At 37.8% G+C, this 25,117-nt stretch overlaps 1 protein-coding gene across 2 annotated transcripts in view; it reads right to left on the bottom strand.

Annotated features, from left to right (window-relative positions):
* Positions 1-8,059: 8,059 nt before the first annotated feature.
* Positions 8,060-25,117, bottom strand: part of WARS2 (tryptophanyl tRNA synthetase 2, mitochondrial) — a 39,100-nt gene continuing 22,042 nt past the window's right edge. For both annotated transcript variants that reach the window (XM_005523864.3, XM_088051566.1), the window contains exons 3-6: positions 15,202-15,282; positions 13,399-13,484; positions 10,583-10,701; positions 8,060-8,590 (exon numbers count right to left, since the gene is read on the bottom strand). In XM_005523864.3, the coding sequence (XP_005523921.2) occupies positions 8,142-8,590; positions 10,583-10,701; positions 13,399-13,484; positions 15,202-15,282 (735 nt within the window). In that variant the 3' untranslated portion in view covers positions 8,060-8,141. The remainder of the gene's footprint in view (positions 8,591-10,582; positions 10,702-13,398; positions 13,485-15,201; positions 15,283-25,117) is intronic.

The following is a 25,117-nucleotide window of genomic DNA, read 5'->3' as shown; positions in this document are numbered from 1 at the left end:
GAATTACCTTGCTTTTGATATTAGATCCCGGGTAGCCCTTTGCGTTCACAGTGCAAGGAGGAGACAAAGATTAAGAGACATTATCAAGTATTTTGCAGCACAACAAAGAGTATCAAGGTAGAAATCAACAGCCTACAGGTTTCTGTGAAGACACAACTCGGATGCTTTTACTAAATGCATTATTTATTACTCTGTACTTAACTGTCTGCCCTTCACCACTTTTCATTGTTTACTTTCACCACAAGCATCACCAAAAGAGCACTTCAGGAAGAAATACTGTAACTCAGTGCCAAGTGAGGGCACCTTGAACTAGAAGGCTCAAAAAGCTTGGTAAATATTAGTTTAGCCTCCCAATATATGTGTAATGAAGTTTCCTATGCCTCATTTATAATGAGGAAACTGAAGCAAAACATCCTGCTCAAATGCAACAAAGAAATAAAAAGTAAAATGTTTTTAGATTTTCTTTGCTTAACCAAAGAGCAAAACTCATTTTGCAGAGAAAGTAGTAAAGGAACAGAAAACTGCAAAGCAGACAACAAAGGCTCAAATCACATTAAAAACAATACACCAAAATTACTTTGATGATGAACATTTTGCTGTTTTCTATGAAGTTGTAGCAAAACATTCAGTGAAACTGATAGGGAATATTTAATATTCTCTATTTATTAAATTCTCACCTGCAACTACAGTACACTCTCTTTTTTTTGTTTTTGTTGTGTTTTTTTTTTTTGTTTTTTTGTTTTTGCTTGTTTTTTTTTTAACTGAAGACAGATAAAACATCCTCCCCAAAACCTTGCAGCATCCATGAAATCTTCTCAGGCTACCCAGAGATCTCCCTTTACACTCTTCATCTACTGAAATAGCCTCATAAGCCATAAAGACAACATTCACACTCAAGCTAATTCACCTCCTCAAAGGCAAGCAGAAAGTAGACTGAAGCCCTTTGGGTCAGAACTTGGTTGGTTTGAAGAAAAAAAAAAAAGTGGAGTTTCTAATCCTGACAGTGTGTGATGCTGGTAAGCAAAGTGGATTAAAACAGCAGCAAAGCTCATAATTTCTATTTTGTTGTTATGCTACACAGATATTTTGGAACTCCGAAGTTTATTTTAACAATATCTCTGTAGGAATTAGGCCCATTAAATATAAGTCACCCCAAAAAGCACATTACATCCTCAGGGGAGCCAGAATAACCCACATAAAAACCAGCAACACATCTGAATATACACAATCACAGAATGGGTCAGGTTGGTAGGGATCAGAGTGGATCAGCTGCTCCAACCTCCCTACTCAAGCAGGATCCTCCCAGAGCGTGTGGCACAGGATTGTATCCAGATGGTCCTGGAATATCTCCAGTGAGAGAGACTCTACAACATCTCTGGGCAATCTGTTCCAGTGCATCTGCGCAGTAAAGAAGTTCCTTGTGTTCAGGTGGAACTTCCTGTCCATCAGTTTCTGTCCACTGCCTCTTGTCCTAGGGCTTGGCACCATCAAGAATGGTGTGACTGGATGCCTGGCTCCATGCTCTTGACAGCCTCCCTGCAGATACTTGTAGACACTCATGAGGTCCCCTCTCAGACATCTCTTCTCAAGGCTGAACAGGCCCAGCTCTCTCAGCCTTTCCTCATAAGAGATTTGAGATCTTCGGAATCCCAGCACATCCTTGGGCCATTTTGGCAATGGTTAAACACCAAAAAACACCAACAGGTCACACCAATCATACAGAACCTGCAGCACTTGTGCAGTGTACTCAGTAAATTTATCCACTTCACAGCTTCTTTCTAGGGGGGTTCATGTTGGTGAACTTAAGGTAGGAGTGTCACAGTTTGGATCAGTTGTCTCAATGGTGACAACAGTAATCCTCTCCTCCCAAGGCCCTTCTTCCTCATGCGCCAGTGTGCATGCATAGCAAAGACACAAAGGCTCTGAGACAGAAATGGGTTTAGTTGTGGACATCCAATGCTTTTTCCCCTGAATATCCACACAATTTTAACTTTGGGGGTGTGCAAACAGTTAGATCACTAAGAGAAAATTAATGACGACTGTCTAAAAATAATGGATGCCACACTGCCACTCACAGTTTACATTTGGCCTACAACCCTAAGGAGAAAATTTCTCTTTCTCACATTCTTGCTCTAGGAACATCTGCCAGACAGGCCATGAAGGAGTAAGTATGGGCAGAGCAAACCCCAACCCACTCATAGATATTTCTTGGCTTAAATACTCAAGAGGCACTTATTGAAATCTTTGTTATTCATTCAGCAAACACCACAAAGAGACTCTTCAAATATATTTGACCAACTGTTTCCAGTCACAATAAAAAGTCAGTATCACAACATTCAACATGCAGGTTTTACTTTACACAGAGAGGGATGTGGCTTAGGGGAGGAAGCACAAAGGTAAACAAGGTGAATGAAGCCAGAAATCAGCTACACCAGAAACTCCAGAAAATGCCAGAGAATAGCCTTGTTTTGATAAGTTCCTTATTTTTTTTGCTTAATGATTTCTTTCTATAAATCCTGGGGCATCAGGAAAGAACTTTTCACCAAAGATAGTAGAGAGCATACATCCAGTCTTTCAGACCAAAGTTCCATGAATTTTATCAGCATGTGGCAATCATTTCACCTTGACAGGTTACAATAAAGTCACGCCAAACTGAAATTGGAGGAATTGCAGAGTCACAGATACAACAGCAAGAGGGACAAGTGACACTGTTCATGCAGCATGTCCCCACCTGAACTGTGAGCACCTGTTTTCAGAATGGTTTAGGATACAAGAGAGCTGTGGTACTACCTTGCTCTGCCATAAACTGTTATTTCCCACCTGTGATGGTTAATCCAGTAACCCCTCAAATTAGACTCATTCTGTCTTTAGATTATTGCACTGAGAAGCAGATGGCTTACCTTATGCCACCATCATACTCAGCTGTGTGACTGCTCCTGTCAGCTGTATATGAGTGAGGCTAAGAACACACTATCACAGGCCCTATAAGCCAAGCTTTACAAGCTTGCTGTACTTCCAAACATTTAATAACTTTTAAGGATTTTTGTTCTGCAACTCTTGTCTTGACATTTCATCTGGCAGATACAGCAAATGTAGCACATCTGGAACTGATCTAGCCTTCTGGTGTGGCACAGATTTGCTCTGTTCCTGTCTCACAGCCATGTTGGAATGCTGAGAGCATGACAGCACAACAGACGTTAAGCTCAGTGCTTAACTTTATGTCCACAGGCAGCACGAGACCACTCCTGTAGTGGATAATCTCATCTTCAGTCACGGTGTTCTGTGACAGCAATTTACAACAGTGGCAGAACTTCTTCCCAGGTGTTAAACTGTTTACCTGTGCAGGAAGTTGGCATTTGGTTTTATACAAAATAATTGTGAAAACAAGGCTCCTGCCTACAAGTGATCACTGAATCTTCCATTTCCATAATAATATGGGACTGTTGCAGGTAAAATAAATACTTCCACAATATGACTATTAGCACAACCAGCAGACTAACAGAAGACAGTGAGAATCAGAGCAGAATCTTTTGATAATGAAGAGAATTTTCCATTATTTCAGCTATAATCTGGACAGGACTATACAATAAAAAGCTTAGCTGGGAATTCAATATTTAACAAGTCTTCTTCCACAGCCTAGTGAGCTAAAAAACCCCAACCAAAACACAAAAGCTTTAAGCAGATAAATTAATGTCACATATGACTACAGTATTGCTGCAGCATTTTTCCCCAAACCGGCTGACGCTCACAGTAAAGTCCCACTACGTAAGAGACTTTAGAAAAGATTCGAGATGTCTGGGTCCTTCCAAGGCTTTTGACTACACAATACATAGACATTCTTCTTGCAGCTACTGTCAATTTTACCTAGAAAGAATGAACAGATCAAATAATTTAAAGGTAATTAGACTGCCCAACACAGCAGAAAGAGGGGTTTTGTTTTCCTGTCAAGAACAGGTAATATATTTCCTGAACAAAACCCCTTTTCCACTAGACTTCCTACACCAGCTTGCTAGTCTATTTCTCTCTGTGCAGCAGACCATCAGCCATAAAAAAACAGGTAGGCAGCATCCAAGAGCTTAAATGCACAGACCAAAATGGTGAAAGATCCATCTGTTGTACTGAACATAAATCTAACCAAGCTGGAGCACTGAAAGAAAACACTTTCATCATCAGTATTTACTGCTACACTGTCAGGATCATGATGGCCCTAACCAAAGATAAGAAAACATTTGCTTTGATAACCTATGGTTCCCAAAACATTTAGATGCAGGTCAGTCCCCAAGGATCCCATTTCACTCTCCTTCCTTAGACTTTCAGCTCACTTTTATGAATTCCTCAGCCTTTAATGGATGCAGCCATAATCCTGCAAAGGAACTTTGCTTGAATTGATTGTAGATAAACACACATTGAATCAGAAATATGCAGAAAGCCTTCTGGGGAATCTGAGAAGCCAGGTCATGGTGTTTGAAAACTAAGTATACTTCAACCACATCTTTAAAGAGTTACAATTAAGTTCCAGTATAATGTACAATATCCATTCACTCCCGCTATTTGAGGCAGGGATGCATTCTGGAGCAGTCCCAGAGTTAATTTATGGGGCCAACCATCATTTGTAATCTTTGCTACAGAAAACATTGTCCCTGAATCTAAAATTCTCAGTAAATTCTGTGCTCTAAATTGAAAGCACAGAGCTGAGACTCACTATGTGATATCATGACTTCTTAGGAACAACTAGCTGGAAAAATAAATGTCTCAAGTGTAAAAATGTTTTTGTTATATATTTGCAAGTAATTCGCTGTGGAGTTGATGGTTTATCTCTAGAGGTGAGTGAGTTTTACCAGGAGATGCTATGTCTGATACATACGTAGTGATTTGGATCTGCAGTAGGCTAGGTGCACTAACATACAGGAATGGCAAAAGAGATTTTGAGTCTAAGGCGCAAATTACCAATGCATTCTAAATAAAGGATCATTATTTCTGCTTCCTCTTCTTCAGTGAGCAACACAGCAAGGGGTAAGGATATCTCTCCACCTTTTGGCTCTTTTTACTTCAATTAGGAAAGAGCTTTGTCCCACCTTGTCCTGGAAGAACACCTTACAGTGACTTCCAAAATACCACAGGGTATGTACATTCCACACTGCAGCTGGGATGAGTGTGCTTCTGCAGAGACTTTCCACCAACTGCACTTCAGCTGTCATCCCAGAGAAGTCTTAGAGAATGTGATGAATAAAAACAAACATGAAAATGCGTTTCAGGAGTGCACCTACTTTGTTGCAAACAAACATTAAGTCCCCAGCACTAGAGTTAGTGTGCAACAAATAATTATGAAACATAAAGCATCAAGTCTTCTCCAATAATTGTTCTCTTATCAGCTGTTCTAACTGTTGAATTGTTGAATTGTTCTAGCTGTTCTGTGTAGAATGGGTGCTTATAAAACATTCCCAAGAAGAAACAGGGAGGCAGAAGAGGAGGGAGCAGCTCGGAATTAACTCATTGCTTCAGCTAATCCACCTGAATGCCAAGATGGTTAACTTTACAGAAAAAACATGCTCTAAGAAAACTGAAATAGGCAACAGATACCTGCAAACATCTACGTTTATTGTTTCCTCTCAAGGGATTCTAAAGATCATGGTTGCTAATGGAATCTGGATTATTTCACTGAGCAAACATGTTGTTTTGAGAATTCCTCCACAGGAGAAACTAAAATAAAAAGCTAACTCGACAATCAGTAGGTTAATATATTAATTTTACACATGTTTAACTTTTCTGAAGATAAAAAAACATATATATTCCCTTAAATGAAGGAAATAGGTCAGGCGAATAAGACTTGTTTGATTGACAGGGGAAAGGGAAGAACCCCAATGTATTATTGAATTAAAAAGATGCAAATTAGTGAATTTGATTGAAACACAACAAAATATGTAATGCCTTAAACCCCTACCCCAAAGAAAAGGCTCTTTTGAAGCGTTTTTTTTCCTGCTTTACTTACATGATTTTCTGAAAAAGAATCTAACAGTTTTGGAAGATTGCTCAGAACAGTTTAAGTAATAAACCAAAATTACCTGGTCAAGTCAACCCCTCCCATGAATGCTCCTATTTTCCTTCCACTGCAGAGAAGATGTGTTGAATGGCAACTCTATATATTAGATGATTTGAGTATCAGAAGTGTAAAGAGACCTTGAAACTCTGATTTGCCTTTTGAATATATGCTTCTATCTTTGCTAGTGAAAAAGAGGTACAGGTAGACACTAGATACATTAGTATTAAAGATTTTCAGAGTCTTCATGAGGACAGTGTTAACTTCTCTCAAGGTACATACTGCGGGACCTTTGCTGAAATCAATCTATGTTAAAAAGTGCCACAGTAAACATTTTATGCCAAGTCAGGAAGTAGCAGTAATTGTGTGCTTTAATTTTTCATCTTAGTGCCCTAATGCAGCTGTTAAACACTGACAAAAGTTCTGTAGAACTACATAAATATGTACAGTTAAAACATGTCCTTTCCTTATCCACTACAGTTTAGTCGAAACCAGGGACAATTTTTCAATATTATTTCCCGAGGCCAAAACCTTAGACTTGTCTATACTGATTTTGGTTCCAATCACTCTGTCTCCATCCACTCTGCCTCTCTAGTCTTGACTAATTTTAGAAAATCTGTCATCATCAAGTTCTTGCATGGCAGTTCTCTTCTTCAGATCCCTAACAAATAAATACAGGTCTCAGCACAGATTTGGATATACTCAGTTCTCAACTTTATGTTTTGGAAAATTAAATATTTCTTTCTAAATAAACTCATTATAATTAACTAAATACTGCTTTTTAGAAAAAAACCCAGAACAACTAATCAACCAACTGCACTATGTAGAAACAACCACCTGAGTTTCACTAACTCAGTCATGTAAGACTGCAATCCTTCATGACAAATGCCACAGGCATAGAGTGGTTATGAGCTCCCAGAGTACAGGATTAACTCAATTTACATTACAGTACAGCAATTTCAAACACAGCACCATAAAGTGTAATGCCATAGTTAAATATGCTGGCACAGGACTTTACCTTTTAACATGTACTACTACCCCTCTTCAGAACATGGTGTCACCTTTTGGCAATTTCCCTGTGCCACACATTCCCCAACAAGTGCCACAATCCGTGGGCCCAAGTCTGTGGAACTTTTGAGGCCTCAGATCAGGGCAGGCTAACATTGTTCTCCCATCACTACACTTTCTCAAGACTCAGTAGTGAAGAGTCCATAAAGATCTATTTAACTATTCTGGCTCTGACCTTGGCACAATTTTTTAAAGAAGCAATTTTGTAAACTTTACAGAAAGTTCTCTGATTCTCAATCCAAGATTCCTTTGATTCAGGATTACATCTTCTCTTCTACACCTTCCTTAAAGCAATCCTAGACTTGCTGCTGAACTGAAAATCCTGGAGCTCCCTGCTAAACAGAACAGCAGGTGAAACAGGAGCAGCTGAAGCACATGTCATTTCTCACTGAAGTACCTTAGCCCTGACCAGCAGGAAGGCACTAATGGCAGAAGTGGAATTCACTTCACACAAACTACATAGATAGAAAAAAAATTTACACTGAATTTGAAGACACTATAGGGAGAAGCAGTAAGTTCTCTCTTCATCATCCTGAGCATTTATTTTTAAATATCTGCTTTTATTCTGGTTATCCAAAAGCATGTTGAATCACCATATCAAAGCTGAATAATCCCCAAGAGGATAAACTGTCCAAGTGTAACAAGATCACATACACAGATAAGTACATTTTTTAGAGGATTACAAATCTTTCTGCTAGATTCTGATCACCTTGCCTACACTTCATCTTCTTGCAGTGAAAAAATCCAAAAACCCACATAGGCAAGCTTATAATCTGCTTTTGCACAATTTCTTTGTGAATTGTGACTGCTTCTGTCCTCCCTCTGACTATCCAGATAAGCTTAATGCTGGTCCCACTGGAAATACCTGGCTTCATGCATGTTTTAATGCAACCATATTCAACGTTCTCCTTGGATCTTCCAGGAAAAAAAAGTTTTTGTTTCAAACCAAAATGATTAATAATTAATAAATGATTTTATTACAAATAACAAATCTCTGTCCCATGATACAAAAGTCCTTGCAACTTCTCAGCAGCTTCTATTGAAATCCCACCAGTCTCCTTATTTCTTGATAGACAGGAACAGCCAGTTCTTTGGCTTTCTCTGCTCCATCCTCTAAAACCTTTATCAGATGGGACTTGTCTTCCTGGAGTTTCTTGATTTCATTCCTGATAGGTGCAAATTTTTGGATAACTGACTCAGCTACCACCATTTTGTAGTGAGCAGTGTCGAGACCTGTGGCTTGGTGCACCACTTCTTTGATGCTAAGCCCTGTTACTGCAGCGTGAATGGACACCAGATTGGAGACACCGGGGCGAGTGGCGGGGTCATAGGTCACCTCCGAGGTAAAGTCAGTCACAGCTTTGCGAAATTTCAGCACAATTTCATCAGGGCTGTCTGCTATGTTAATAGTAGCCAACTTCTGTGGGTCTGACTTGGACATCTTCACTGATGGATCTCTGAGGGATTTTATTTTCTTTGTTGTACCTTCAAAAAAGAAAAAGAGTTATGAGCTTAGACAATGGTTTCTCATGACAATGGCTAAGAACAATGTGCAGCTATATGATGAAGCTGTTTATCCTTGCTCAAAAATGAATTGTGAGCATAATCATGTATGCTCTGTTTAGTCCTTGCACCCTTCCTGTCCTTCTAAGAAGCCACCTTTCTCCTGTCATAAACTGAATGAAGCCTGTTCCATCTCTCCCATCCTCACTAAGCAGGAACTTCTGCTGGGGCTGCTCCTAGTATTTTATGTGGCTTACATGCTGATTTCCACCCCCCAAATTTCTCCTCCCTTCTATTACTTCATATTACTGAAAGGTTCTGAACAGTAGAGAAACAGGTTAACTCCACTGGTAAAAAAAAATTAAGAATCCCATAAGCAGTTAATCTCCTTATTTCAGGAAACTCTTCCACTCAAAATCTCTTGGCAATTCTCCTAAATCTCAGTAAAAGCAGTTATTAAAACTCTCTAAGTCAACACTGACCAGCTCTGTTAGATGTAAAGCACTGTTCAGATAAGAAAGGTGTGGGTATTGTACAAAGTGCTAAGATAAATGCATGTGCATGTAATAGATTAGTAGCATTAGGAGAATATTGTGATGTACCTTAACAGTTTTTCACCAAGAAATATCATTCATGGAGTACATAAAGTATCACTTATCTACAGAGTACTCACACCAATTGTTTTTAGACATCTAATAAAGCCAACTAAATTACCTGCATACTGCTCATAGATGGCCTATGCACTCAGTGGAAGGATAAGGGTTCTTCCAGCTTACAGTTCAGATTACCCCAGAAAGTGCTTTGTTCTGAAATCCCTTTCTGTCCCTTTTCAGCAAATTTGAAAGAGTGCAGGTAATTCAATTGTCTACAGCTAATGAGTCTGAATATGAGATGAATGTGAATGAGAATGAGTCTATCTTCACCATTCATCTAGGATATTTTGTTGGTTTGCAAATATTTGTGAACTTAAGAAGGAATGCTTTTTGGGAGCAAAATTAATTTTTTTTTCCTTTCTTTTTTATTTTTTTTAAATGAGCTTTTTATTTAATGGTAAACAGTCTCATCTGCATCACAGGCTACACTCAGCTCCTCTTTATAATGCTTAGTACTCAATTAGAAACTGCAGAGTTTGCAATCCCTAATATTCTCAAAACTCCACTCTAAGTCTAACACCATTTTTGTCACTGAGGCTTGAAAATTGAGAAAGGTTTATTACTGCCTGTCTTTTGAGAGCTCCTTGCCCTTTTGGGGGCGAAGGTCTCTGCTGTGCATTCCTCTACATTACTTACAACAAAGATGCAACGCTTCATCCTCGCCCAATTCTTCACGTTTCTTAACAAACATGCCATTTGCGCCATCTGACTCCTCCTCACCCCCCCGGCCTATGACCTTATAGCTCAAAAATGGCTGAGAAGATTTTCCTTATAAGTCTTCCTGAGTGTAAGATCAAAAACCGTAAAGTCTTAAGCTCTGTGGCAGACACATATTGAAATATTCAAGCGTATATTAAACACCCTTAAAAAAAATTGGAGCGCTGTGCATACAAACCAACAGGCTGTTCAGCATGCTTAAAGTAAACAGCTCCCACTCAGACACTGAAGAATTCTGCTTGCTAGAGGTCTCTTGCCTTGTTACGTATCTCCTGAATGAGCAACATGGAATAGAGACCCTACTCTTGAAAGTCCAGTACTTGAAGAGCAAGGCTGACTGACAGCAGTAGAGTGCATCTGGCCCCCTGGACTAGAATACCAGACGTCACATACACTCCTCAACCATAGATTTCCAAAGCCTTATATCTATCTTGGAGTTCATTTTCACAGCCTCTAGTCTCTTGTTGCCAGTTTTTAATTTTCCACTCCCTTTATATCAGTTTGCCCCCTCTTCTTGGTCCCTGAAACTATTTCCACAATATTTAAATCTATCTTCAACTTAGAAGTGCAGTTATGGGAAAAAAAATAACCAAGACCAGCTCACTTAAAATGGCTTTGGGCACAGGAAAGAATTCTCCATATTTCTTGTTGAAATGTTGTGCTATATCTTGGGCTAGCTCCAGGTGCAGGACTTGATCTTCTCCAACAGGAACACGTGTTGACCTTTTAATAAAAGACAGATACAGGAAACTCAGCAAAGCTCTCTGGTTCTGCCGAAATGTTTCTCAAGACTGTCACAGCTTCTGCCATGACTGAGGACCAGACTGAGCCAAACACTCATTCCCAGCTAGGTATAGGTGCTGTGGGAGCAAGATCCTAAACTGAACATATTCAAGGATGACTCTGCTTTTTATGCTGAATTGAAGCACATAAGCAAGGGCAAAAATAGCCCTTTGTGAAGACATATATGGCAAAGATACCTGTACAAGCAACTCATCAAACTCAGCTCAAAGAAAGGCTTCTGTGGTATCTCCTGCTGCCTCTTTAGAGATCAAAGAGCACATGTTATAGTGCTCTTGTTTGTGCAAACAAAGTAAGAAAGATCTGCAAGGCATAAAGTGCAAGCACCTTGTCATGTCCAGCCTCAGGTAAACATAACTGTTGTTGTGGAGCTAGTACTGAGAAGGTATCGAGGGAAGGAAAGAAGAGTGTTTCTTCCTCACCACAATTGTATAAATCATGTGGTCCAGTGCCTCTATTGTCACAAGTGTTATTAGAAGATTAGAACTGCTAGATTCAAAGGATAATTTGATCTTCTGTATTGAACTCAATGGCTTGAATGCGCTTCTGGAGGGAAACAATCTGCATCAGAGGACATGAGGAGGTGAAGAATCCATTACTTCCCCTGGTGATTCTTTCCCACAGTTAATCATACTTGCTAAAAATGTATGATTCTTTCAGATGAGGCAGACTTGAAATCTTGCCAGCTTTTGATTACTCTCCCATCCCCCAGTAGATTTTTTTTCCTAAGGCTTATGGGGTATTCAGCTATGAATACTGGACATGTTCCAAAGCAAGGAAGTTCACTATGCATCTTTAAAGTTCCCAGAAAATTTCAGATCAACACGGTACTCTTTCCCTCTGATTCTGAATTACTGGGCTGACATCCAGAAATCAATTTGTCCACCTTTATTCCAAACCAGCCAGCAAGGCAACCTAAAAGCAGTTACAGTAGTCAATAGGAAATTACAGTGCCCTATAACTGAGAGAAAATCAGTTACCATAATCAATATCCTTTAAGCAGGTCAAAAGAAATGTTTCCATATGCCAAAATGGTTCCATATTCACCAAGTTTGCCACTAAAAAGAAAACATATTATCTCTATAAAAGTCTCTGCATGATACCTTGCATTTTTCCTTGCTTTTTTTTTGTTAATATTTCTATTCTGGTGCTATTTTTATTCCTTTCTGTCATGTATTTACCTTCTGTCCATTTTCCTGTCTCTTTGATCTTTGGTTCATCTGAGCTAGTACTGTTTCTCCCCCTCTTCCAGCTCTTAAATTTTACTTCATAACTGCTGTTCTCTTCCTGTGTTTCTGTTTCTCACCAATTCTCGTTCCTCATATTATTTCGCTTACATTAAAACATTTCTTATTAAAGATATTAAGTCAAATTTCTTCAAAGACATATTGTTTCTCTTTCACCTCCTTGTTTTGTGGTCTGTGTGGACAGCCTGCTGTTAATACAGATCGTAGCCAACAAACCACTGGCTTTACTAAAGAAAGATGAAACACCTGATCTTATTAGAGGTAGAAGAGACAGACACGTTTGAGCTCAATCAAAACAACATGATTTCTGATAAATGTGTCTAAATTTCACCCTTAAACACTTGACACTCAAATCACTCAAATATTTGACAATCAGATGGGACTCACTTCAAATAAAATCATTATAATAGTCAAAAAAATTTTGACTTTTGCTTGCTTCCTGCTATTTTCAGTTAAAATTTAGGTAAATTAGAAATACCATCTCTTGGTCTTCTAACAGTCCTTTCACCTAACAGTGTTTTCCCTACTATGATCAATTAACATGTAATTTCTCTAGATACATTTTTCTGAATTCACAACTGGTTAATCTTGGTTAGTCTGATCTGACATCCTTGTCCTCAGTCCTGTGTTACTTCTCTGTCCCAACCAATACTTACAATTTCCTTCAGAACAATGCCACAAAGTACTTAAGTTCTGAACACAAAAATATTTCATACATGGTGCACTGTCTTTAACATTTACTTACTGAGACAGTTTAAATCATATTATGAAATACAACCAGTCATGACAATGCACTACAAATTCTATCTGCCAGCTTACATGCCTAGGCATGCTGAGTTCCCAGTCCTTCACTAGGGGCTATTTCCAGTGCAGCATGCAGTACAGCACAGAACACAGTTCAGAAAACTAAACCAGCCCAGGTACTACAAGCTGCAGTCAGTAACTCACTCTTTTTCATCAGTATGAACTGATGTATGGCCTACACAGAATCCCCCACTAATATTGGTATACAACATGCAGTTTAAGTATCTCTACAATACACTGCATAAAATAAAGCATAACTACTTTAAAAAAAAACAAATCTGTGTGAATGTGCAATATGTATAATTAAATATCAGTCTGTTATAATTCCCTAAGAATTATTCTCATGTCACCAGCTTATGCTCTTTACAGCCCCATCAGTAGCTTTTTAATCCAGCTAGATTTCAACCAGCCACTTGAGAGTCTGTCATCCATTTCCAGTCTTCTGGAACTGGTGTGATCTAATCACACACAGCTCCCCTGCTCAATAAGTCAGCATGTTGACCTGACAAGCGTTCATTCCAATGCAGCTGCAAAGACATTGCCCATGGGCTCACATTCTGCCTCTTACTTGTACAGCAAAATATCTGCTGCTTGAAGCACAGGGTAAGTCAACAAACCAACAGTTCCTTCGCTATTCTGGCTGGCACGCTTCATCTGTTTGGAAAAGAAAAACAGAGAAGAATCACACTTTTGACTAATGGTATCAAAGCCTATGATTTTAACTAATTAGAATTCTGAATAATCAAGTAATTTATATATGTAGCTCTACAGAAGACAGCGGCACGTAAAATCTTATGAATATATTCTGGGTTATGTCCTATATTTATGAATTTCCCAACACTGTTCCAATATTCTAGTGAGAAGGAAAACGTTTTCTGTTTGTAACCTTATTAATGGAAACAATTTCAAGTGCAAAACCATCAGGCTGAGTTATTACACTTGCATATTACACATAAATCCTACTTTTTAAATAGTGTCTTCAGCAATAAATTTTTGAAACACTTCATAATAGAGATACAAAATGGTATTAATACCTGTGTTAGAGATCAAGATACAGTGATCACACAGGACAGCCAGTGACAGCTGGGAGAACCCAGAACTACAGAGGCAGAGTACAGTGTTGCTTCCATTAGTTCACAATGCTCCCCACAAACCACCAAATGCATTCAAGTCCCCTACTGCTCCCGAATATGGATCACCTAGATCAAGACAGTCAGGCTACAGACACTAACTCTGTTCTAGTGATGGCATATCTAAGTTTTACTTTTAGCAATAATTAAATATACTGATCCCCTTTAATTCTGAATTATTTCATTAAGACTGTTCAAATATATTAAGACTTCACTCACACAGTCCAACAGATCCTGTATTCTGCCTACATCTCTAAGTGCCTAGAGTTCAGGAAACCTAATTTGCAAAGCCTAGCACCTGTAACGACTATCTGTAGGTCTGGAAAGTCAATCCAGTCAAAGTAGGATTTAAGAGCTTAACTTTAGAACCTCAGGTTTGAAAAGGTTTGCTTTAATCTAGGCCATGCATTAACACTGGTTGCTGTATTTAAGTTTTACTGGTTTTATTTAATTAAGAAGGAAAACAGGAAAAAAGAAAACATCTGGAGGTATTTAAGATTGCCCTGAACTCTGCAAACCAAACTGTTCTTAAGCTGTTGGTTTTTTTTTTTTTTTACTTTTTCAGATACTTCTCTCTCCTGTCTTTTTCTTTTTCTGTTAACTAAATGTCAAAATAAAATACAAGGAAATTAAACGGAAGAACTTTGTTGATGCAGTCATGCTGATGCAACATCAAGATTAAGAAGACGAACATTTGAAACTTGTAAAGGCAAACACTTAAGATACAATATCACTCAGCACATTTTTAGTATTTATAATTCCTATACTCCTCTTCAAACATATGCCTCTTTTGAATACTCTTCCATAAAATCTACAGAGCAGCCACTCCTTGTAGCAGAAAAAGAAAAGCTGTTTATGGAACTCCTTAATCAGCAAGGCCCAAGGTTTCCACTTCAACACCTTGCATTACTTTGCATCATTAAGCATTGAAATAACACTGAAGGTTCTAGCAAAATCAGTTTAACAACAGTAAACAAACCTCTTATTTAGTCGTTTTTCTGCAAGTCTCTGCGAAAACCACAATTCTGTAGCTTCCAGCAGTTAAATGCTCACTAAGAGGAACATGGAATGATATGTTGAATGATATGAGAGATGTTTTCCCCCTTCCACCACAGGACTACAGAATTGCTTAAATTGAAAACCAAGGTACAGTTGATATTTCATAGATGACAAGTATTTCCAGGACAATATTTCCACTGAATTCCCATAATTTTCTTTTAAATTTACCAAACTGTCCATACCTTCCACTGGGGCAAACGTAGCAGACGTGGCACATTAGTTATGCACCCAAGAATCCAGGCAAGTTCTGCATGCTCAGGAACCTGAAAGTATGACGGTAGAATCTATTTAAATCTTCTTCTTTTATATGCATATGTTCTCAAAGTCAATAAGAATAAATTGCATAAAAGATCGGAAAATTATTTATTTATCTATATTACTTTTTCAGTAAGGTCAAGTGACAAGCTAATGGAAAGTTTTGGACACTGCAAGGATTGAATGCTCTACAGTAAAATAGTATAGCAAGGTTCTTGATCCTATCCACTCCTAAACAAGAAAGAAAATGCTTTAGCAATAGCAGAGTTGAACACACATGTAAACTCCTTTGCTTGCATACTTGATTAGCCTCTGTTGACAGGTTTGAATCTTTAAGAGCATGCTGTCTCAAAGATGTTCCAAGTTTCATGCCTGCAACATGATATAACAACCCAGACAGAAGGCAGTTAAAAAGTGTTTGTTAACAATTAAGAATTACTAGGATTATTAATTGCAATTCTTTTTGTTGTCACATTTTAAATATAGTAATTTCCTAACTAGCAGTCATTGGACTACTTTGGTCACCAATGTGTAAAAGTATCCAACCTCCAGACTACAGCTCAGTGGTTAGAAATATTTCAGGTTGATTCTTACCCTTCTTTCTGCCTTTCCCACAGATTCAGGGTTTTTATTAATTCCCTCATGCTTATTTGACCTGCAATCTTCTGTGCACAAGACAAAGTGCAACAAAATACCGGAGTAAAATGAACTTCATGGAAAATACTAAGCACAAGACTCCTATTTCATCTAGAAGGAATCACCATCTGGTTCAAAGTGGTTTCTCATTTCTTTCTTCTAGTCACGGACAGAGAGGAGATGGTGCTCTGTTGCACTTGTGTTGACAAGAAAACTTTTTAAAAGCTATGCAGTCATTGATTCAGCTCTGTCAGATGTTGCTTTCGCAGCCAAGACTGCACGTGCGTTTAACTGGATCAGTGGATTTGACATTACATCAGTTACCAAAACACCAAGTGATCTAAACAGCACTTGTTGGGTTGAATACACAATTCTGGGTCCTACCAAGTTATACTCATTTCTCATCTTCAAACACACAGTCCTTTCCTAAGTAAGACTAAAGTGCTGAATATGCTGAAGAAAAAGCCTGATAAAATGGGGACAAAATACATAAAAGTGTACCAAAGGGTAGAGATTTCAGTTGGAACAAAATTCAGTACCAGCAGCTAATGAGTCAGCATCCATCATCCAAATTGCAGTAACCGACTGTGCGAATCAGGAGGTTCTAGGCTTAAACCACAAATCATTTGTCAGGCTAAATCATGGTTTAAGCTACTGTGTTTTACTTGGCAAGTGGGGCAGGTAATTGCTGCCTTTGGTTGGTCATGGTGCATCTACTAAAATGTTACTCACTTAACTACAGTATTCCATCACATTGATTTGATAACTTTGATACAAAGAAACTGGAAGACATGATGATGTACATGAAACTGGAAGACGTGATGATGTATAACACCAGTAGAATAAAGTCTTCTTTATTTTATTACTGAGTCTGCTCTTCCTTTCACTGAGAAACACCCATGGATCACAATCAGGAGCAGCCATTCTCCCAGACAAACTCCATCAGTTTCCTGCTGCAGGTCCTTTTCAAACAAATTCATTAAACAACTAAAACACAAGAATGTAAGAAATAACACTATACTGGATCACATCAAAGGTGATGCAGCCTTGTGCTCTGTTTCCAGGAGTAGCACTTGGGGCAAACACATGAGCCCACTGTTTCCTACAGTATCTTCCCCTCTTACTTCTCCAGCATCCATAGTTGTTGCAGTAGGGAATATCAGAAGGTTTTATCCCTGGCCCAGTCCTGGTAAAGTATCCAGACTCCCCAGGAATGTGTCTAACCCTTTTGGAAACAGCTGCTACTGCTCACTTCATAACCCCATGGAGCAGCAAGCTCCAGAGGCTTAAACCTGATGTGTAAAGAAATAATTTAGCCACTAATGCATCCATGTTTGTTTACTGGTTTTGAATACTACCTGTTTCTTATATTGCACAACTTGCTGAACAATTCCACATCCAGCTTATTCAGTGTTTTTCTGATTTTGTAAACTTCGATTGAATATATGCCTCAGCCTTCTCCTCTTCAAACTGAAGCAACCCTGACTTCTGATTTTTTGCCTTTTTAAGGCAGCTACTCAATCCCCTGCTGCATGAATTACTCTTCTTTGTATCATATCTAATTCATTAGCTCATTTTGGAGATGTAGACTCTAAAACTTTACCCAATATTCAAAAAATGGGCACACTAAGGTTTTGTATGGTGACAAAACATCATCTGTCTTATTCACAATACCCTTGCTGGTGATGTGGTGATGATGAGATATCATTAGCTTTTTTGGAAATTGCTTGTGCTGAGCCAATGATTTCAGAGAACTGCCAATGATGACTCCCGGACTTTCTTTCCTACATTGTGTGAAGAAGGTTTAGAATACTTTTACCCAGATTTTTTTTTAAAGTATTTAAAGCTTTTCTACCCCTTATTTGCCTGTCCACTCTGTCTTACGAGTTCTTTTGGAAGTCCTTTCCTTGGCATAGCATTTGGCTACCCATTAGCACTGCCCATGAACTTCTGTTCAGTATCTTCTTCAGGTCATGAAGGAATATCTTGACCAGAACTGCTCCCAGAAAGAATCCCTGAAGAACATGACTGCTGACTGTGCCATTAAAAAACAAACCAAAACAAACCCTGAGCATTACAGACTATGTGGCTTTCAACAGTGAAATGAAAGGAAACAGAGAAGAGACATCTCATATTTGCATAAATCTACAAAACAATTTTCAGTTGATTCCTATTGTGTTAGGTAGTGTTTATTGTGCCATCACAAGGTAAACCTTTGCCAAAGAAGTATCACTTTTCACACAATTTCATTAAAAAGAATAGGACTGCTGGAGAGGTGTTATGCTTGGGTTTTTAATTTATATTTTAAGGAGGTTACTCAATAATCTAACTAGGATTTCAAGAAATAAAAGTATAAAGAGTTAAAATTAATTCAGGCTATTCTGTATATACTTCAACCAGTGAAGAACTCAACTTCTTTAGTATTTTAAAATCTGACAATAAACTACTGTCCAGAGATACAATGTACTTCAGGAATTCAGTTTTTCAAGAGAATAGATAATAATAAACTTAACTCTTTTCCAATGAAAACATAATTTTCTCAGCATGCCCTCTCCCCCAAATACATCAGTAGAAAAATAATACAAATGGTAGAAAAGCAGAATTACATCTCCAAGTAACAAATCTCACAACCAGTGACAGTTTCTGAACTGTATGTCAAACCAAACTCCAAGAATGTCACAATCACTAGTAATTCTGAAAGTCAGCTATCTAATCCATTAAATCCTTCAGGTCAACTTCAGCTACTTTTGTGTCCTGAAAAAAATATAAAAGGCTGTTTTCAGTATAAACATTATTTTTTTGGGAAGTATTTCTTGCAGCCTTGCTGAAAATATTTATAGGAATAACAGTCTTTTAAGTGCTCTATTTATTGTTTCCCTTTACAAAGTCAACTATTTCCCATTTAAAATTTTCCAAAAAATCTTAACCAGATCCATATAGCAATACCCCCTTTTCAGGCAGCCCAAATCCTACCCTTTGCTCTTCTCAGTAAATACAAGTTTCTCTCTTTTTTTCCTGCCCTGTGATCTTGCTCATTTTAACAGTTTTCTTTCCTAATCTCATACAAATCTGTAAAAAACCATCAATGTTTCTCAAAGGGTTGAGATGGTCATCTCTGCTCCATTACGAGGGACACATCTCCTCCTTCAATCTCCATTGCATTAAGCATCCTCCACAACCTGGCTTATTAATCAGTAATCAAAGAGTTATTTCCAGAGCAAACTACTTATATTCCCTCCTTGTGGCCTGACTAGGCCGAGGCTCCGTAGCCAGATTCCTTTTATTTTTTTAAAGCACACATATTTAACAGAGGTGACCACTTCCAAATAATAATGAACAGTTATCTGAAAGACACAAACAATTCTGTTTCTTCACCTGAGTGCCCTTCTCCTCCCTTTTGAAAGACAACTAGCTTCCTTTTGTTTACTTGTGCAGCCATTTGAAGTTACTAAACTCAGGTCACGATTTATACTTGGATCATCTCTGGAGCTTCATATGCTGAAGTACAATCTCAGGGCTTCTTCCTGCAGATCTATTTTTTTTGTCGTTTATCCTAGCTATTCCTTACTGAATTATTGCTGATATTCCCTGGCCATAGTCAATGATATCTACATGGAAAACCAGTAGCTGCTTTTTGTCCAAATACTTCTAGATGACTTTATGGTGAGACATGAAGCTGAGGAAGAAAGCAAACCATGAGATTCAAGAACAGTGGGAGAGGCATGAATACTGGAAGCAGATTTGAAAGCAGGCAAATCAGTAACACTGGGCCTCAGCTTTCTGAGGCTATAATACAAAGTTGTCTGTTGGCAGCTGAAGTGGCTTTCTGCAAAAGGAGATGCAGCATTTTATTTTCAAGATGGACTTCCTCAAGTTGTAACATATACGCCCTTCTCTGTAAGGCACTGCAAATTTGCTGCATATCTAACATATGGAAACAGGTTTCCTTCAGCAGTGTAACCTCATTAAGGACTACATTTTAAAGGGGCAGTAAATATAAAAGATTTAATTTTGATGGAGTAGAGAAGAAACAAATAGTCTCAGGAGGTAATTTGGATAGCTGTGTACTAAAAGAAATTGGAACAGAGAAGGAAAGAGTCCTACATTTAAGAATAAATTAAACCTTTGTTTTAGGACTTTTGTCTCTTCTAGAAGTACCAGTAAGAGCTTCTGCAAAATTCAAGAGGCTCTTTTTAAAAGCAAATGATGCTCATATTTTTCTTGAATAAAAGGTAAGATTTTATTAACGCCTAACATTGCAGGCAATATGTACAAATTACTTAGCAATGTGTCTCTATATTATACAGCTAAAGAAAAAAAAGGCCATAAACAAGACAAAAAAATAGACTACTCTTGAATCAAATGCACACAGTGCAGGTAGTCTTATGACAGAAAATTTGCCACAGTATCCCAAATTCCTGTTCAAAGAAATAATTAATTGGGTAGAATAAGTTTATGGCTACAAATAAGGTATGTCTCTCCTTTCTGAAGAACCCGACCAAGAATATTCCTACTGGAATCAAGCCTTATTGGCTATAAATCCTGATAGACCACAGTATTTTGGCCAAAGCACCCTTTCCTCTCCTTTATTCATTATGAAATTAACTTATTTACAGAAACATTTTCCTAGTATAACCCACAATAGTGTTCGAATAATTAGTCTGGTGTGTCCAGAAGACTAGTGAAGAGAGGAAAACAGCTACATAATAGTATGAGATTAAGAAAGTAAATTAAGGCAGAAAAGAAAAAAGAAAAAAAAAAAAGAGAAATCCTAGTGAACCATGACTTTCCTTCCCACTGAGCTCTAGTTATGTCTAGTCCAGTCCATGAGAGAGAAAACAGAGGAATGAGAGAAGCAGAATAATTTTCTAAATTAAACAGTCACATACTTCCTCTTATGACAGGAAGTTTTCAATGGACCATGCTAAATTAATGTACTTTAATGAATTTATAAGCTATGATGCAATGGAAGCTTTTCAGCCCCTCTGGAAATTGGACAAGGGGTAGTGTGAATCTATTCAAACTCTGCCCACAAAACAAAGCAGAGAGATACTTCTGGAAAATAACAGCAGTGAAACAGTGCACACATTTATATTGTTGTATAGTGGCTTTTGGAGTTAAGGCTAAGACAAATTTGCAAATTCCCACCTCCCAGAGTTACTGCTTCAATTTGCTTGCATGCTGCAAGAATACTGCAGCTGATTATACTCAGAAAATAAATCACCCCATCCAGAAGGATGAAAACTGCAATTTTCTGCCCAGAAACTGAACATTATGTTGTCCAGAAACTCACAGGACTCCTCAGAGAAGCGTTCATGCAGCGTATCAAGCACTGCCTGCTGAATCAACTCTGATGGAATTTTAGTCTCTCTTGGGACATTCAGCATGTGTCTACTACAATAGATAGGTGGACAGGAAGAGCAGCCTGAGACCACATAAAAGCAAAATCAGTTTCTAATATTGTTTTGACTGTGAAGCAGATGAGATACAAGATGGTTGTGGGTCAGAACTGAAATGTGTAGTGTACCCACCAAAAGTCAGAGAAAATGGGTTATATCGTATAAGTTTACCATGTGTGCAGATTGCATACTGTCTTCCTTATTTACCCCCACATAGTCCTTTTTGGTTTCAATAAAAGATCTAAGTTTTATGAAAGATGACTGTTACAGCTTTTATCAGTTATGGTACAACTTCAGGAATATATTTTCTGTTTCTTCTAATACTCTCACGATATGTTGTATAAGACATTATTCCATAACTTCTTTTTTATGCCCAGTAGGCAAAGGCAGCCACTTAAAGCATATCTTGACATTATTTTCTCTAAGAAGGCTTAATACATCTTGCAGCTGTACTCCAAATAAAAATGAAATATGCAATTATTTTTATTTTTTATTCTTACCAAAATCATCACTTTTCTATAACTTCCTATTTGAGAAAATGTACTTAAACAAGCAGTAATGTAAGAGCTTCTCTCGCTGGGAGGCCATTTTACTGTCCAACAAACACCACAATTGTTTTTCTAGATATTCTAATTAAATGTGCTTGTTTATAACCCTTCACAGACAATGTGGTTCCAAACACTACCCTAATTATTCATCCCCATCCTTCTTCCTTCTAAATATTTTCAAGTTATCATCACTTGTTCTTTGCAGCCACTACTTCCCTAGGCTGGAATTCAAGTTTTTATATGGCAATGTAAGTGTGGGAGGTATTTGTTGAACTGCAATGTATTAAGACCAAATATACAGCCAGCCATTAACTTACTGCTTGTACATGTTTTAAAACAATATAATTTATAAATGGTAAATTCTGAAGCATACAAAACTAATTTTCATCCAACTAGTGCTTTCCATTTATAAGTAATTTAGCTATATATCCAGTACATAAGAACATAGGCCATATGCTTTCTAAACAATACAATAAAAAACTGCCTATGCAAAATTTCTGTCACTTTTATTTAATTTTAGTTGAAAGGTGAGGACATCACTGAAATCTGTTCTGGAATTCCAAGTCAACTTCACCTGTATCCTTATCATAACAGCACCTTTTGGATTTAGTATAAGCATGAGAGGTATCTGTTCTCACCACAGTTTCTCCCAGCAGTCAGTCTGTGATTCATATTATTCAGCCTTTTGTCTCTTGCTTGTACTGAAAAGGATGATAAAGTGTGTGAAAACTCTGAAGGCAGGTATTTCAGATATCTCTGGATTAGAGGTTTGAAAAAAAGCCTAAGAAAGCAAAATAAGTGAAACCCTTACCAAAAGGCACAGGCCTTTTGAGAAATCAAGTAGCATTATTTTTTTTCACATATGGCAAACATATTCCAGAGAAGCAACACAAGCAGCAAAATACAGAAAGAGTAAGCCAAACAAACAAATAAAGAACAAAAACACACAAAACAAAAAAAAAAACCCCACAACAAAAATAAACCCTTTTTCAGCAATTCTAGACCACTCTTGCCCAGTGTAATCCAGAGAAAGTGAGAGGACACAATAGCATTTACATGAATGACTGCATGAGCAGTTCCCTTAGTGGGGCTTACCATTACTACCATACTTCTGTAGTGCAAGAATTTCATTCTGCCTTACTGCTACAGAACCAGGGTACAGAAAAAGTCATTAGTTGTGCTGGGTTTTGGTGATTAAAACTAAAAGTTCATAAACAGCAATTTTGTTGCATGATGTTTGTTTAAAAAAATGAACAGAAATGTCATTCAGAAGTAATTAAAGAAACATTTCTGTGATCTACAGATTTGGTAATTTTCTAGATAGAGCTCAAAATAAAACAATAATTACAGCATGCTAAGCTACTGAGAATTCTCTCATTTAGCAGTTTCATCTGCTATTGAAAAAACTTACTCTGTCCATAACTAAATACCTAATCCAGTTCTTTCTTTGTGGCTGGATTTTCACTGCTTTCCTGCTGACCTCTGGAAGTACATACCCTATTTCAGTATACAATCAGTTTTGGTCACTTTGCTTTACACCTCAGGCAAATGTTTGTACACAAAAGTGGGGCATTTTTAGACCACCCTTGGAGACTGCTACAGTGGCTGAAAAGAAGGCCAGCTCCTTTTTTTTTTTTTTTTGAAATCTGAGAAATTTCCAAGCAAAATCAAACAATAAACTTTCTTGATTAGCAATAGCTGCAATCCATCTTACACCTTCATTTTAAGGAACAATCATCTCGGTATTATGACATTCCATAATGTACTATTTCATTATCATACTAAAACAATAATCACATTAGCAAGGTTCCTGTCTCCTTTCCTCACATCAAGAGCTACACGCAGATACTCCTTTTAATTGCTTCCAGAGAAACATCTGGTGCTGCCTATGTAAATGTAACAGATCATAGTGCATCTCTGGGTATACCTGACCACTTAATACAGCTTGTACAGACTAGGTTTGGGGAAGCTGACAAACCCCTTCAGCCTGAACCAGTGCTGAAACAATCTACATTCACACACAACTGTGATAGTTCTTCTGATTGCAGGGTGACAATAAGCTTTCAAAAATATCCTATAATCAGCCACCTCTGAAAGTTGCATGGATACTTGTGTGGTAAGTATTGGTAGGAATAACATTCAAGACATCAGACACAGCTCAAACATTTAATCTAATGGTTTAGATTTAATAAAAACGATGACATTAGAACTGGACAGATAAGGACACAGAAAAATTAAGGTAAAAAGGCAAACCATTTAACTGAGGCCAGCCTAACCACCATAAGGAAAATCAGAATGTATTTGGTGGAAGTTTTTGTTTGATAAAGCTGAACATGTTCAAATTTAGTTATCTTAGATTTTCATTTGTTTTTGACTGTATTGGTACTGTAGAAGCACTGCACACAAAGCCATAATTTCCTGAGTCTGACACTTTTTCTTTAGGAGTACAAGATTTCATCTCTGCATTACATTGTGAAAGATACAACATACTTTCTGTGGCTGAATGCAATGTAAGATCCTCACTGATATCTGCTGGCTTCAAGGGAAGCCTGAGTGTTGGTTTTAGCAAGACCTGGAACAGCACTAGTTTAGCTTTTAGACCAGCAGAAACATAAGAAAAGCAACACTGGACCAGATCAAATATCCATCTCTGACAGCAACCAACAAAAAAAAGAATGTAAGTGCAGAAAAGCATGGATACTCTCCCATCTGTGGTTTCACCACTTCCTGTAGAGGTGGCTGCTCAGATATGCAACAGTCCCAAAGCAATTTTTCAGATTAATTTGTTGAGTCCCTTTCTGAATTTGTATAAATTTTAGCACGCACTGTATCCTGTGTCAAGGGGTTTTGTAGCCCAGTTGTGGATTTTTTTTAAATGCAGCATTGTTATGCTTGTGTTGAATCTTCCAGGTGTTAACTTGTTTTGATATTTGTCAGTTTACATTCTTCAGTGGATAAAACAATTTCTCCATATAACTTGCAGTTTTATAAATCTTCATTCCTCTGTATCTTTATTCCTCTGTAACCAAAACTTGCAAAGCCTTTATCCTTCGTGCTGAAGAGTCCTCTCTGTGTATCTAGTCACTGATCCTGTGTTGTAACTAATTGAATTGTTCAGTTGCTTGAAAACAAGAAAAAAAACCCTCTAGACTGGTTTTTACTGCATCATTGACTTGTAACTCACTTTGCAATTATTCCAGCTAATGACTTCACCATTTGGAGGCTGACAAGTCAGAGAAGAGGAGAATTAAAACCCAAGC

Source organism: Pseudopodoces humilis, chromosome 2 (assembly GCF_049639895.1).
Source record: "Pseudopodoces humilis isolate 2021_Gansu_Grassland_sample_001 chromosome 2, ASM4963989v1, whole genome shotgun sequence".
NCBI lineage: Eukaryota > Metazoa > Chordata > Aves > Passeriformes > Paridae > Pseudopodoces > Pseudopodoces humilis.
The sequence above is the reverse complement of the archived record's forward strand: the minus strand, read 5'-3'. Positions and strand labels throughout refer to the sequence as shown.